This window comes from Prionailurus bengalensis, chromosome B1 (genome assembly GCF_016509475.1).
Source record: "Prionailurus bengalensis isolate Pbe53 chromosome B1, Fcat_Pben_1.1_paternal_pri, whole genome shotgun sequence".
Lineage (NCBI taxonomy): Eukaryota > Metazoa > Chordata > Mammalia > Carnivora > Felidae > Prionailurus > Prionailurus bengalensis.
The window spans coordinates 6,129,333-6,145,117 of NC_057344.1; the positions used below are offsets into that span (position 1 = coordinate 6,129,333).

General features: G+C 42.5%; 1 protein-coding gene across 3 annotated transcripts in view; it reads left to right on the top strand.

Annotated features, from left to right (window-relative positions):
* The window catches only part of MCPH1 (microcephalin 1), a 275,139-nt gene that overhangs the window by 37,422 nt on the left and 221,932 nt on the right, over positions 1–15,785 (top strand). For 2 of the 3 annotated variants that reach the window (XM_043557464.1, XM_043557473.1), the window contains 4 exons: positions 555–642; positions 3,668–3,782; positions 9,682–9,825; positions 13,242–13,328. In XM_043557464.1, coding sequence (XP_043413399.1) covers positions 555–642; positions 3,668–3,782; positions 9,682–9,825; positions 13,242–13,328 — 434 coding nt within the window. Of the gene's footprint in view, positions 1–554; positions 647–3,667; positions 3,783–9,681; positions 9,826–13,241; positions 13,329–15,785 lie in introns of all 3 variants that reach the window. The other variant, XM_043557483.1, reaches the window with a different exon arrangement.

The window sequence follows — 15,785 nt, forward strand, 5'->3', positions numbered from 1 at the left end:
TGCTTAAATTGTGTGTGTGCCAAGCACTGATCATTTTGAAGGATGTTACTAAAGTTATCGCGGAAAAATTGTGCTTCCTTTACCTGCTGCCTGCTTCTACTCTTACACTCTAAACACTGTGTAGAGAATACTTTGACAAGTTGAATTTATATTGCCCTTTGTATTTGTTTATAAGTGTACTTAATTTATTTTTTAATGTTTATTTTTGAGAGAGAGAGAGAGAGAGAGAGAGAGAGAGAGATCGATCATGAGTGGGGAAGGGGCAGAGGGAGAGGGAGACACAGAATCTGAAGCAGGCTCCAGGCTCCGAGCTGTCAGCACAAGCCCAACGCGGGGCTTGAACTCACAAGCTGTGAGATCATGACCAGAGCTGAAGTCAGACACCTAACTAACTGAGCCACCCAGGCGCCCCTAGATGCACTACTTTAAAAGCCACGTCTATTAAAATGGCCTGTGCATTTCTTCAATTGGTAACTGACATATGTGCAGATTTAATGCTCTGTGAATTTAACAGAAACAAATGCTCATTATGCTGTATCAATTTAATTATACAGATGCAGGACAGCTGGAGTACATATTGATGAATCACTCTTCCCTGCAGCTAACACCAGGGAACACTTACCAAGCCTAATTAAAAAAAAAGTAAGTATGTGATTTCAATATGGACAGTGGCAACTATGAATTTATTTGTTCTTCTATTCCTAGAAAATGAAACTTTTTAGAATGTATTCAAGAGTTGTCTTAAGTATTGCTGCTGCTGGTATTGTTCTTTTCATGTAGCCTTTTTAAGAAAGTTACAGAAATCATTTATCCTTTAAATTTGTGAGAAGTGGAAGGAGACGTGTTTGCCCAACAGAAAGCTAAAAGTTGCAAGAGACCAGCAAACATCCAGGTGCTCTGGGAACTACTTCAGAATTCGGTTTGTTATGTCGGCAGCAAAATACCTTTGTTCTGCTGTTTAGCTGGAAAATCTCAAAAGTCTGAAGCAGAAATATCCAAGTTATTTAGTAAATAAGTTGTTTATTGAAAATCTGTGCAGACATAAAGACACTTTGAGGTCTAATCCATATTTGAACTACAGCATTTTCACTCTTTTATTATTTGAAAACTTTGTGATTTCTTTATTTGAGGGTAAGCTGGTTTACTATGAAACTTAAGAGTCCCTTTGCGCATGAGAATGCCCGTTGGAGAAGAGATTTGCAGACTTTCTCCAAAGTGAATCAGACAGACTAGAACCATACATTTCCTGTAGATTAGAGAAGACGTTCCCGTGGGTGCCTCAGATTTTCTGTAAATACTAAATCCTCTATCTCCATTCCATTTATGTCAGGCCAGCCAGGATTTGTAGTGCACTGACGGGGTGCACTTAACTTCAGTCTCTGTCCGCCCAGATCTCATTCAGGTATAGGTGAAATAGGGTGTGCAAGGCTCTTGACTCTCTGTGATACACATAGCAATAGCTGTGTCTGCTGTGGTTTTTTGGTTTAATTTTTTTAAATGTTTTTATTTATTTTTGAGGGGGGGAAATGGGCAGAGAGAAAGAGAGAGAGAGAGAGAGACAGGGTCCAAAGCAGGCTCCAGGCTCCAAGCTATTAGCACAGAGCCTGACACAGGGCTCAAACTCACAAACCCTGAGATCATGACCTGAGCTGAAGTCGGACACTTAACCTACTTAGCCACCCAGATGCCCCTCTGTGTTTGCGTTTTAAAAATAAAGTACATGTTTTTAAAACACATTAATCATACGAGTGTATTTTCATTGTAAAACACTGAATGTACACAGATGAAGCCAGTACGCACACGCACACATGCGTGCATGCTCGCGTGTGTTTTACACGATTGAGGTTCTCCAATGTTACACATATTGTTTGGGAGATTGCTGCTTTCTTCTTCACTTAACAGTGTGTTTTTGACTATTTCATGACAGCATATGTAGGCCGTCTTCACTTGCCCCTATTGTACTCTATGGCATAAATGTGCCTTTCTTGGATTCATGCACCCTTAAATCATTGTGGGTTTTCAGTCAGCACATTGTGTATGTGACATGTTTGAGTAAATTGCTCCAGGTGTAGAATCTAGAGATGAAATTACTGGGTTGAAATGTGCATGCTCTCTGATGGGAACAGTCGCCCCTGTTTACACAGCGACCACACCTGGATATTACTAATCTTTGTCATTTTTCCTAATATGAGTCCTAAGTCACGACAGCTTATACGTGACTGCAGACCGTAGTCTCTTGGGCTTTTGGAGGAGGGTCTCGGCTTTCCCCTCCCTCACTCTTTCTGCTGCCAGCCTGACCCTCTTCCCTGCTGTTGCGCACATATCCCAAGCATGTTTGTGATTTAGAGCCGGTACGTTTTCTGTTCCCTCTGTCTGGAAGCTGCTCCCCCCAAACTCCATGATGTGACCATTTTTCTGACTTCGGTGGGGCTTTGTACCCGGGTTCCTTTCTCCGTGAGACCCCCTCCGACTGTCCTGTGTGCTGTGGCAGTTCTCGCCTCTGCTGACTGCCTGGCGCCCCACTCGCCTACTGTGCCCCTTTGGTCTGTAGTGCTTTCCCCTTGCTGACGCACTGTAGTCATGGTGGCCGTTTTGTAGGGTTCAGTTGCCCGTGAAGATCCGCAGGACTCTACGTGACCGTGCTGGGGAGTCTGTGGAGCACTCGGTGACAGGGAGGCGGGTGGGGGGAGCCTCTTACGCTTTGTGGTCATGTACCCTTGTTGTGAGTGTATTACCTCCCCCAACAGCGGAGCCCTCCCGCTGGTGATAAGCAGTGGACAGGCCTTGAGAATACAAATGCCCCCAGATGCTTTGGACTCTCGGTTACAAAGCAACATTGTTCATCAGTACATTGCATGCTGTGCGTGTACTTTGGGGAAAACAGTTGAGGCCAGTTCCAGGTCTGCTGGAATTAACCCTCCCGACACACATACAATTTATTTTACTTACTAATTATGTTTATTTTCACACATATAATTTATTTTACTTATTAATTGTGGTTTATTTTCTGTCATTCATTAATAAAGCATAAGCTCCTGATAGCAAGAATCTTTTTCTGTTTCAAGACCAGTGCCTGACACAACATTTTTGTTAAATAATGAATGAGAGCAGGATGCTTGGTCAAGAACACGAGTGTAGGTGTGAGAAAATTCACCCAAGACTTTTTGGTTACAAGCCTTGGGCTTCATCCTGTGCGTCACACCTTCTGTGTGTGTTTAGAGCTTTTGGGTTTCACTGGCTGAATAGAATTACTGTGATTTAAAGACAATAGGGCAAGATTAAATAATGGTTCTTTTTTCTGGTAGTTAAAAAATTGCTTTTGTATTTTGTTACTATGTCATAATTTTGGTGGGGGGAGGGGGAGAGATAACAGAGTAACCAAAATAAAGAAAAGACTAATTTCCTTTAAGAACTTTCATGGAAAGTAAGAATGCTGGGAGCATGTCAGGAGAAAACGCCTGAGAAAACAGAGCTACTTAGAGCACAGTATTTATTCTTAAAATTCTGATATTTTTACAGATGCACAGAAAGAAATGACTGTTGCTATTACACATGCAGTGCAAGAAGCACCTCTTTAAGATGGTTTTATTTGCAGTGTTATAAAAGATACCAAATGCACATGAAAGGGTTGCAATAAAGTATTCATTTTTATGTCCTTTTTGCACAGCGTAAGTGTATGCAGCCCAAAGATTTTATTCCTAAAACGCCAGAACATGATAAAAGACTCCAGAAGAAATTTCAGAAAATGGCTACAGAGCTCCAGAGGCAAAAAACAACTCTGGGTGAGTCCGGACAGACAGCGTGGTCCTGGGCACTTGTTCTGGTGGACGTCTGGTTTCATTTGTCTGATGACCAGTGGCATCCAGGGTGGACACTGGTAAGGGGGGACTCCGTAGGTCCAGCCTGCGGAAGCTTGACCGTGGCTGCTTGTGGGGCCGTGGATTTGAGCTAATCAGCCACGCAGTCTTGGGGTTGCTCACCAAATTGATAGAACTTTTTATTTTCAGGAATCATTATGGAAGAATAGATTTTGATAAGAAGCCCTATTCTATTAAGTTCCTGTTTATTTCTTTGTTATTTTATATCTAACTTTGTAGTTTTACCTCATACTTGGTGTTTTTGTTTTGTTACTCAAAATAGGCAAATGTTAGATGATACATTCTTTTTTTTCTTTTGATTTTTTTTTTTTTAATTTTTTTTTTCAACATTTATTTATTTTTGGGACAGAGAGAGACAGAGCATGAATGGGGGAGGGGCAGAGAGAGAGGGACACACAGAATCGGAAACAGGCTCCAGGCTCTGAGCCGTCAGCCCAGAGCCCGACGCGGGGCTCGAACTCACAGACCGCGAGATCGTGACCTGGCTGAAGTCGGACGCTTAACCGACTGCGCCACCCAGGCGCCCCTTAATGTTTATTTTTTGAGAGAGAGACAGAGTGAGAGTGAGGGGAGAGCAGAGAGAGAGAGACACAGAATCTAAAGCAGGCTCCAGGCTCTGAGCTGTCAGCCCAGAGCCTGATGCGGGGCTCGAACCCATGGACCGTGAGATCATGACCTGAGCTGAAGTCACATGCTTAACCTACTGAGCCACCCAGGTGCCTCAATTCTTTTTTTTTTTTTTTTTCACCTTAAATATATATAATTTATATATAATATAATATAATATAAAATACATAAAATATAATATATATATTATTTGTCAATTATTCCTCAGTAAAGCTAGAAAAAAAAGAAGAAACATATTTCTATTGTCTTTGAGTTTTCATGATACCTATTTGCAAATTAGCCCACAGTTATATTTTTGTTTTTTTAAAGTTATTTCCTTTTAACTCTGCATTTTGTTTGCTTTTTTGCCTTCAACAGTTTGAATTTTATGTTCATGGGCCAGTTTTCTTTTTAAATATCCTACTTGGAGTTCACAGAGGTGCTTGAATTGTTTTTTCCCCTCTGTGTATCAGTTTCTATATTGTCTATTGACCTTTTCTTTACAGTTCACTAATACGTTCTGCTTCGTGTAATCTGCTATAAAACTCATCTTTTGAGTTCATAATTTTGGTTATTTTATTTTGCAGTTCTAGGGTTTCCCTTTTTGTAATAGATTCTGCTATTCTGATTAAATCACTCACATTTTTTCTTCTTATCTGCAAGATCTTGAATGCCTCTGCTCTGTTGTTTTGTATGTTTTTTTCCTCTTGCCTTTTGTCATCTAGCCCTGTCTCAGTAGGAATGATGGCTTTTGTAATTGAAGGCAAGTCATTAGTTATAAAGTATGTTTGAAACTCTAGGCAATATTACTTTCTTAGATACCGAGTTTCCAGTTTCCTCCACTAAGCCCACGGAGTAGGCTTTATCTGGACTGATTTGAATAGGAACTTCTCGGATTTTGGTAAGGCTTGGTAGACTTCTGATATGACACTGATACCAGGCTGTGGCCATCTAGACCTTTCCACCGAGAGCCTGCAGTCGTAACTAGGACCCCTTCCCCTGGCTGGCTCTCAGCTTCCAGAGAAAATAAACCACAGAGCACTTTACATCACACACTGCTTCGCTTTTGGGATCCTGCCTCTTGTAGCTTCAGAGTTTGGCAACTTTCTTGAGGGTGAAATCATATGCACGCAAGGGCTGGATTTCTACTCTGCCCTGTTCAGTGGGGAAGCTTTTGGTTTTCTCTTGAGTTTGTTGATACTGACAAACTGTTGGCTCTGTCTTCTCTTTGCTTGTACTTTTATTTCTCAGCAGCTGCTCTCTTCGTGCTCAAAGACCAGACCTTCAGCCTCTTGCCCCAGGCCCTTTAATGATAAATCCTCCTGGGGGTCCTCTGCTTAGTAGCTGGCCTCTGAGCATTCCCCCTCTCCAGAGTCTTGACTCATCTGGTCCTGCTCTCTTCAGTGGTTCCCTGATGCTTTTATGTAGACATCATTTGTAGTTTATATAGCTTTTGTATTTCTTTTTTCTCTGTGTAGGCATTACTTGCCTTCAAGATACTCTATTCCTGTCTTGAATTACTTGTAAAACATTACAGCACTGGAACAGTGGCACAATCACTTTTGTTTATGGTTGCACCTTGCACCAGGGTTTTAATGTTCTGTATTCACTGTAGAAGATCAGTTACCTACATTTTTCATTTCTGGTAGCAACAGGCTGCTTCTGTGGAATCAAAAAATAGAGACATTTTTGTCCTTAATGTATTTAGTCATAGAATCATTTCTGGGGTTTTTTTGAAGGCTGATTGGTATAACATACTGGTTTGCGATGTACAGTATAGTGATCCCATGCGCATATTGTCAAATGATCGCAAGTCCACTTAACATCTATCACCCTACATAGTTATACAACATTTTTTCCCTCAGCATAGAACTTTCCGGACCCAGTGTCCCAGCTACTTTCAGGACAGTATTAGCTGTAGTCCCCCTGACGTGCATCACACCCCCATGCCTTGCTCGTTTTACAACTGGGAATGTGTGCTTTTCGACCCCTTTCGCCCATTTTCCTCACTCCCCGACTCCGGGCCTCAGACAGCCACCAGTCTGTTTTCTGTGTCCATGAGGTTGGTTTTTCTGTTTTTGTTTTCTGAATTTGTTTATAGATTACACATATAAGAGATAACATATAGTATTATCTTTTTCATTAAATGACTTATTTCACGTAGCGTAATGCCCTCAGGGCCTATCCGTGTTATCATCAATGGCACGGTTTTGTTCTTTTTTTATGGTCAAATCACAGTCCTGTGTGTGTGTATACACATGCCCACGTTTCCCTTAATCCATAGATGGACATTTAGGTTGTTTCCTTGTTTGGCCTTTGTAATTAATGCTGCAGTGAAATGGGCGTGCAGATATATTTTCACATTAGTGTTTTTGTTTCCTTCAGGTAGATTTCCAAAAGTGGAATGCTGGATCATATGGAAGTTCTGTTTTTAATTTTTTGAGAAAACTCCATAGAGTTTTTCACAACGGCTACATCAATTTACATTTCTGTCACGAGTGTACAAGAGTTCCTTTTCTGCACGTCCTCGCCAACACTTGTTATTTCTTATCTGTTTAATGATAGCTGTTCTAATATGTGGTTGGAATCTCACTGTGATTTTGATTTGCATTTCCTTGGTGTTGAATGATGTTGAGTCTCTTTTATGTACCTGTTGGCCATTTGTATATCTTCTTTGGAAAAATGTCTTGTTTAGATCCTCTGCCCATTTTTAAAATTGAAGTTTTTTTTTCTTTTGTTAGATGTATTCTTTTTTTTTTTTTTTTAAGTTCATTTATTTATTTTGAGAGAGAGAGAGAGAGAGTAGGCAGGGCAGAGAGACAGAGACAATCCCAAGCAGGCTCTAGGCTGTCAACGCTCAACATAGGGCTCGAACTCAGGAACCATGAGATCCTGACCTGAGCTGAAATCAAGAAGAGTTGGACACTTAACTAACTGGGCTACCCAGGCACCCCTACATGTGTTCTTTTAATGATTTAGAGAAATACTTTAGGACCTCATGAAACTCTAAAGTACTATATGTGTTTTTCGTATTTCTCTTTTTTGCCTTTTTTACCACCTAAATTCAGGGTTTCTGGCCACTCCCAACATGCCATTGATGCATGTAAGCAATTTCGGTAACTATATAGTGTATAGCATAGAAAAAGGAAACATTCATTTCTCTAGTTTTTTGTTTTAGTGTATGTTGCCATGTCACAAATTCTCTGTGTTCTGAAATTTTTTATGTAGAATTATCAAGTGTTGCTTTGAATCTGTCATAGTAACGCAGCAGAATTAACGAACATTTGGCCTGCATGGTGCTGCCAGATAATTGTCCACACACCGTGCCTGTATCGTTCATTCTCGTGCTGAGTCATCCCCTGTCCGAGAGTCAAGTCTTTCTCTTGTGCTGTACTGGTCCCTCCTTTACAGCCTCACTCTGACTGTCTGGTCTGCTGTGCTGCTCCAGCCAGAAACACGCCTTAGTTCTTGACGTCACTTTCTGCCTGATGCCCCTTCTTTGCGAGGATCCTGACTCCTGCTTCTGAGTGATTGCTTGATTCCCTCTAAGCCTGCATCAACCCCATATGAGCCCTTCATGCGGCTCCTTGACTGGGCCCCGTGAGGCACTGTGTCCTTACCATCTGTCAGCTGACTAGGGTCAGAAGGGTGTAAACCAGAAGTCAGGGGGACACCCCACCTAGGGCTTCAGCATCAACAGTGTCATGGTCAGGAAGCGTCTTTCGGATGAAACCCTGTGTTTAACATGTCCTACGGCACAGCATGGCCTCTGATCTGGTCTCCTCTCCAGCCTCACGGCAGCACCAGACCTCTCTGCCTCCTTCATCCTCTTGCCATTTGGGCCTTCTTCCTACACCAGTGATGCTGGATTTGAAAAGAGTTGGGCAAAGTACTGATAGATAAAAAATCAAATTTATATCTTAATAAAAATCAAAATACTGCAAATAAAAGGTGTTAAAGATACAACTGACATATGTCTGCATATTGTCAAAATTGTAGTTAGAGCTGTTCAGGCTTAAGAGTCACAAAGGAGAAGATACTGAATGATTTTTGGTGGGTTTTTTTGTTTGGTGGGTGAGGGGAGGTGGTCAGAGCCCTAAAGTTCTCTTTGAGCAAGGTACGGATTCCAGAAAAAGGCACACCTGTGCACTGACACACAATTTAGCCCTCATTTCATGGCTGGAGGACTCCTGACCTCAGAGTTCGTGTGTTTGTGTGTGCATGTGTGTGTGTGTGTGTGTGTGCACATGTGTGTTGGAGGTCAGGGAGGCTTGGTGAGTGGTGGTGGTTTCTATAACCCAGGCTGAAAACTACTGGAAGAGAGAACTTTCCCCGCACACATCTTCGGTTCTCAGCTGGGGATCTGTTACCGAAGACAGACTAACAGGAAAAAAGTGTACATGCTTGTACGTTTTCTGTGACATGGGGGCTCTCAAAGGAATTGAAGGCCCAATGCAGTGGTAGAACTTTCGTGCTGACGTTGAACAGAGAGGGGCAGCCGTGGAAGAGTGACATATAAGAAGGACCAAAAGAGAACACGGGTTGTTTTAACAAGGTCTGTTTTACAGGATTCTCTTGGCCTCAGCTCCCCATCCCTGGTGATAATGTGCAGGGGGTACACCTCTCAAAGGGGGAGTTTTATCTCCTGTCTTGAGGAAGAAGCTGGGCTGGGGGGTGTCAGAGCGCCTTTCTTTTCACCTGCTGTTAGGTGACTACACTTTGCCCATGGTAACCCCTTTGCCAAAGCAGCACGTTTGGGGTGACGTACCCCGACTCTCCTCACCAACAGTTCGGAGCCAGATTGCGTTCTGGCTTTCCCTTCTCACTAGGTGTGTGAGCCTGGGCACATACAAATAAATTAACTTTGTTTCTTGGTTTCTTCATCTTTAAATTCTGATACCTGCTGCACGGTTTGGGGAGAGGTTGAATGAAATGGTGCACGGATAGTGCTTAGTGCACAGTCCCTGGCAGGTGGGCGTTTCTCAGCAGATGTCAGCAGTTTTAGTGCCAGTGTTGATGATCGTGGAGGTGGTAGGCTGATGACAGAGCATTGGCCGTAGTAGGTGATGATGGTGAAGGGGAGGAGGAGGACCGCAGGGATGGGCCGCGGGGTGTTCCCTTGAAACGAATCAGATGGTTGCAGTAAGAAGGCTTTTTTTTTTTTAAAGCTTAAAATTGGATTTTTGTTTATTTTCAGATAATGATGTCCCTGTTCTCTTATTTGAATCTAATGGCTCATTGGTGTACAGTCCCACAATTAAAATGTGCAGCGGCCAGCACAACACCATGCAGAAGAGGTTACAGCAGATGAAGGAGAAAAGGGAGAACCTGTCACCTACCTGTAAGTGTGCACACTTTATAAAGGGAGCAGAGCACTTGCTGAGTGAACTGTGGGGGGAAGGTTTTTTCCTTCTTCCCTAGATACTTCACTTGTTTCCTGATTCTAATAGATTTTTACCTATTTCAGGGTGGACTGTGTTAATATTTTCCTCCAGAAAATCTTAGGCTTCACTAAGATTTTTAAAGCATATATTTTAAGCATATATTGGGCATGTACTTTTTGGATGTATAGGTTGAGAATCTATTTTTTGTAGCCCCTTTGTGATTTTTAATATCTTTGGGATTTTTTTTTTTTTTTTAATAATAAACCAGGCTCTTCTTTTGAGAGAGTTTGCTTTAGACTAATTATCTCCTGCATGAGTTTATGTTTTTCTTTATTTGGGCTATCTTTAAAATTTCCGGTTAAATAACGTGTGAGCACATTTTCATAAAACATTTACCAGCATGTGGCTCATAGTGAACACCCATCTGGATTCCCATCGAATGCTCCTCCGCCCACGGGTAACCCACATTTTAAGTTGGCGTGTTTTTCCACATTGTTTCTGGTGTGGCATACGCCTATGTGCACAGGCTTCTGTATCTTTCTGTGTGCTGTGGACCTGTAGTCTTTCTTCACCTAAATTGAATCTGGCATACCTATTATTTTAAGCCTTTTTTTTTTTTTTTTTTTAACCTTACAAGTGGCTTCGAGGTTTTTTCCAAATCAGTAGGTATGGACCCTACTTCTCCCTTTCTTTTCTTTTCTCTTTTTAAGATGCTGCGGAGTAGTTTAGAGTTTGGATACTGAATCGTCTGTTAGTGGAGGCTTTCCCAATTTTTCTTTATTAGAAATAGTGCTGCAAGTCTTTATTCTTCTTAAATTGCATGGTATGGTTCTTGTGTTTTGTTTAACCATTTTCCTATTTGTGGTCATAAGGCTTTCCATTTCCTGTTCACTGTTACAATCCGTATGCCAGTAGACCTGCTTCTCAGTAAATCTGTGTAGTCCTGTGTATTTCAATAGTATTAATTCATAAAGATGGAATTTTAAATTTTTGCCTTTCAAAATGGCATTTTACCGTCGCCTGCTGTTTATGAGCCAGTTTCTCCAGGTTTGGGAAAATGGTGTGACTCTGTATCTTTTTCAGTTTGGGATAGAAAAACCACATTTCTTTGTTTAATTAGCTTTCGAGGTCACTTTTTATGAGAGGAACGTATTTTTATGTTATTGATTCTATCAGTAATTACAACTTTTGCATTATCTTTGTGAATTATATGTTTTTGTCCAGTTGCCTGTTTTTCGGATTTGTAAGGGTCTTTTTATATCATGCACAATAATCGTCATATGTTGCAACATTTTCTCGTGGCTAGCGTGGAGCCCAGTGTGCATTCATAGTAGGCACTCAGTAAATATATTGTTGATTGAAATACTCAAAATCTTTTGTTTTCTCATTTAACATGCAGCAACTTATATGAGGCAGAAACATTACATTTAATGTAGACAAATCTGTTCGTTTTTTCCTTAGGGCATCCAGGATTCCCCTGACGCTCAGAACTCCCCCACCACAAGGTTTTAAAATTGTTGTGTGTTTTTTCCTGTTACCTTTATGGTTTATTTCAGCCTATCTTGAATTTGTATTTGTATGTGAATGTGCAGTGGGCACCTGTACCGGTTAAGGTTAGCTTTGGCCGCGTGTAACAAACAAAACCAGTGGCTCAGATTAGATACAGGTGCGTGTTTCTGCCACGTCAAAGGAGTCCTAAGCACAAGTCATAGGGTGGCTATTCTGTGGTTTTCAAGAGTCTTGTGTCTCATTTTTCTGCTTAGTCTTCTTTGGTGCCTGGCTTCCGCTTTAAAATGTCTGTGCCTCCCAGCTGAGCTAGCTTCCTGTGGGCAACCTGGTATACCAGAAGTTCGATCCAATAGGACTCAGTCTTACAGCTCTTCTTGGTTGTAAGCATTTAGGGCTAGAGAACTGTAGAGGCAAAAAACGACTCCAGATAATCCAAGAAATAAAGCACAGTCCTTTGTATTGTGTTCATCCACGTAGTTTGATTTGCCTGATGACCAGTGTCACCCAGGATGACAGCCAAGGGGGACTGTAGTAGATTTAGCCTGAGAAGGAGACTACAAACAAGGCTGAAAATGGTCTTTTACAAGAGCATGGCTACACTGATAGAATGAGGTTTCTGTTGTTAAGAGGAGGGGGGCGTGGATGTGGAGCTAGGGAGCGAGCAGTGTTCCGCTCACTGTCTCATCACGTGTATACTTTATATGCCTCAAGCGTTGTGCCGTTACTTTGCAGTGTGAATTCTGCCACTTGACTGTGTCCAGCACAGCTCAGAATTCAACATCTGAAACACTTCTCTCTGTGCTCACCTCTCTTATCTTGGTTTAAATTGTCTGCTTATGTTTCCTCAAGAAAGCATGCCGTGAGTCTCTTTAACAAACATCTTTGGGTATGAGACCAAAACATCTTTCTTGTTTCTGGTTTGTCGTCTGCACAGCCTTTGAAGATGATATTTGTGACCTTACTTGTTAAGTGATTGATGTCCTGGATTTTTTCTGTGAAATCTCTGAGGTTTCTCAACCTTAACACTGTCGACATTTTGGGCTGATCAATTCTTTGCTGAGGGCACGTGAGGGGTGGTGGGAGGGTGCTGTCCTGTGACTGGCAGGGTGTCTCGCAGCATCCCTGGCCTCTGCCCACTCACTGCACACCAGCAGTATTCAGGTCACACCCACGTGACATCCAGTGATGTCTGCAGACGTGACCGTCACCCGCTGGGAGCCAAGATGCCCAGGGCTTAGAACCGCTGCTCTAGTTACAGGGCTAACTGTTGCTTCTAGAAGAAGGAGCCTTGACTATCAGACAACAAGATGAATTGAGAATATTTGTTTACCTGTGTTGGGCTTCTGCTTAGGCCCAGGCAAACTGACTTTTCAAAATCTCTTCTAATTATCCTAAATTTAATCCTTTTTATAACATGATTTATGTAGGGGCTCCTGGGTGACTCAGTTTAGCATCCGACTTCAGCTCAGGTCATGATCTCACAGTCCGTGAGTTCGAGCCCCACGTCAGGCTCTGTGCCGACAGCCCGGAGCCTGGAGCCTGCTTCGGATTCTGTGTCTCCCTCTCTCTCTGCCCTTCCCCTGCTCATGCTCTGTCTCTCTCTGTCTCAAAGATAAAAAAAAATAAAAATAAAAAATAAAATTAAAAAAACATGACTTATGTAGATTAGTTTTTACGAATCTCACCATCTGCAGTAGATTTGAGTAAGAGTTTTTTGTGCTTACCGTTTTGTAGTAAGTCGGGAGTGTGAACTAACAGGCATAAATCGATGTTGGTGTGGTGTGGGAGAGCAGAACCAGTGGGTTTGCCGTGGGCTCCCACGAGTCAGAGGTGCATCTGATGAAGGGTACGGTTATGTTTTCAGCTTCCCAGCTGCTTGAGAAGTCTCACGATGAGCCATTTAAGTCCCCGTGTGAAGCTTGGAACATTTCACGTGATACTTTGTGTTCAGGTAAAGTTATTTTCTTTTCTGTGTTATATTTAAACTTTGAGAATATTATGATTTTCGTATTTGGAGTTTCTTCTGATGTGAAGAACAGCTAAAAACTAGAATTCATGAATTTCCCTGGAACTCGGTAATAAAAAATAGGTATTGTAATGCAATTAGCATATGAGAAATTTCATCAGTTAAATCACCTGGGATTCCAACGGTTTTTCTCCCAGGCATTTGCTCTCTTGGCACAGAAACTATTGCTCATTGCTCAAAAAAAGTCCGTGCTGTAAGTGCTAATTCGCTTGCATTGTAGACTGTGTTACTGACAACACAGGGCTGCTCGTTTCACACCGTATATCATGACCATAAGGAGCATATGACTGAGTGTCCGTGAGGTGTGGAAAGATCATTGAGAAATTTAGAAGATAGATGGATTTCTGTTTGGAAGCAGAGTATTGGAGGGGCTCCTGGGGGGCTCAGTCGGTCAAGTGTCTGATTTCGGCTCAGGTCATGATCTCACGGTTTGTGAGTTCGAGCCCCGCATCGGGCCCTGTGCTGACCGCTTGGAGCCTGGAGCCTGCTTCGGATTCTGTGTCTCCCTGTCTCTCTGCCCCTCCCCTGCTTGTGCTCTGTCTGTCTCTCTCAAAAATACGTAAACAATAAAAAAAATTCTAGCCAAGTATTAGAATAGAATTAGAATTATATATTATACATCCACCTTTTAAATGTGGAAGCCTGTGTTATGCTTTGAATGATCATTTTTCATGCTTATAGCTTTCCTTTGAGTAAATTTTAAGAAATGTGATATAACCACCTAGTTTCAGCTGACAGTAGGGCCCAAATAAGAGTCAGTGACCCCCGCAAAGAGCTAGCTGTTCAAAGTGCTTGAAATGTTACAGAATATCCTATGAAAGTCACAGCAGGGATAGATGACAGAACAGCGTGGAGGTATTAGGAGTTTAAACTACAGCTCCCTTTCATGTGTGGCTTATTTTTTTTTTTTTAAGTTTATTTATTTATTTTGAGAGAGAGAGAGCTCAGGAGGGGCAGACAGAGGGGGAGAGAGAATCCCAAGCAGACTCTGTGCCATCAGCATGGAGGTGGAAGTGGGGCTCGAACTCACGAACTGTGAGATCCTGACCTGAGCCGAAATCAAGAGTCGGATGCTTAACCAACTGAGCCACCCAGGTGGCCCATGTGTGGCTTATTTTATAATCTGTTTGGTGTGTGTTGGAATTATTTACCCATTTATCTTAAATAATCTCTTTTTATTTCCCACTTGATGGATTTATTTTACGTAAGTTGGACACAAGTAATAGTATGTAACACAGATTTCATTTTTCCTGTGTCACAGGTGCTCTTCTGGGTATCTTACATACTGTGTTTCATTTAACTCCCCCACTAGCCCTACTAAATGGTTACCCTTGTCACCCCCATTTTGTTCACGAGAAAACTAGGCCAGCGAGGTCAAGCAGCTCGTAAAAGTTCATAGAGTTTGTGATTGGCCAGTCCACAACCTGAACCTAGGCAGTGTGACCTCAGAATTTATGCCCAATGACCTGTCTCACTGCTTGTCAGCTTTTTGAAAAGTGTGCTAAGTGTCTTCAGCTGCTGGTATTAAAAGTGTCCTCTGTTTCTTGCTCCTGACTTAGGGACACACAGGCTCCTTGACTTGGTGTGGGTATAGCACCTCCCTGCCCTGTGGGTTTCGCTGCTCCCTGTGGATCACCTCTGTGGGGCTCGAGGCCTCAGATGCCAGAAAATAGTGTCTGTGCACTGGGAACTTCCAGTTTAGTGAGAGGGACAGATAGGAATAATAAGAACACTAGGACACCTGCTTTTGGGAAATTCAGGCAGCATTCTGTGTACTAGAGGAGGATGTGTGCAACCAGACCTGGTGCAGCGGGAGGGTTCAGAGATAGGCACGTTCGAGGGGTGGGGGGAGGTTTGAAGTACGGATAGGAATTACCCAGATTAAAGTGTGGGGTGAAGGCAGGGCCTGGAGGGACACACACGCTTGCAGTTTTCGGGAGACAGGGGGTGGTCAACTTAGCACTACTCTCAAGAAATGTACAAGACACAAGGGAAGACAGCACCCTACCATCTACCTGGTGGTTCACTGTTGGATATAAATACAACATGAGGCTTTGAGTGGAGGACTGGGGGTCGGTGGGCTGTGTTCACGAAAGGCTAGAACTTGACCTAGACCATGGTGTTAGCCCTAACCTTTTAGAATGATTGACCTTCTTGAGAATTGAACAAGGTGCCAATGCTCTTTCTGAAAACACGTGCACATGCATGTGAATGTACAGAAGGTGAGCGTGATGGTGGTGGAGGTCTGTCCCTGCCTCCCGCCCCCCATGCCGTCCATGTGCACGCTGACGCCTGGGTTCGTTAGTGAAAAATGCTGGTCCTAAAGGGTCCTCAGGTGGATGTGGTTGATACTGTCTTTAACCAGTAGCTGTGTTTAAGAAG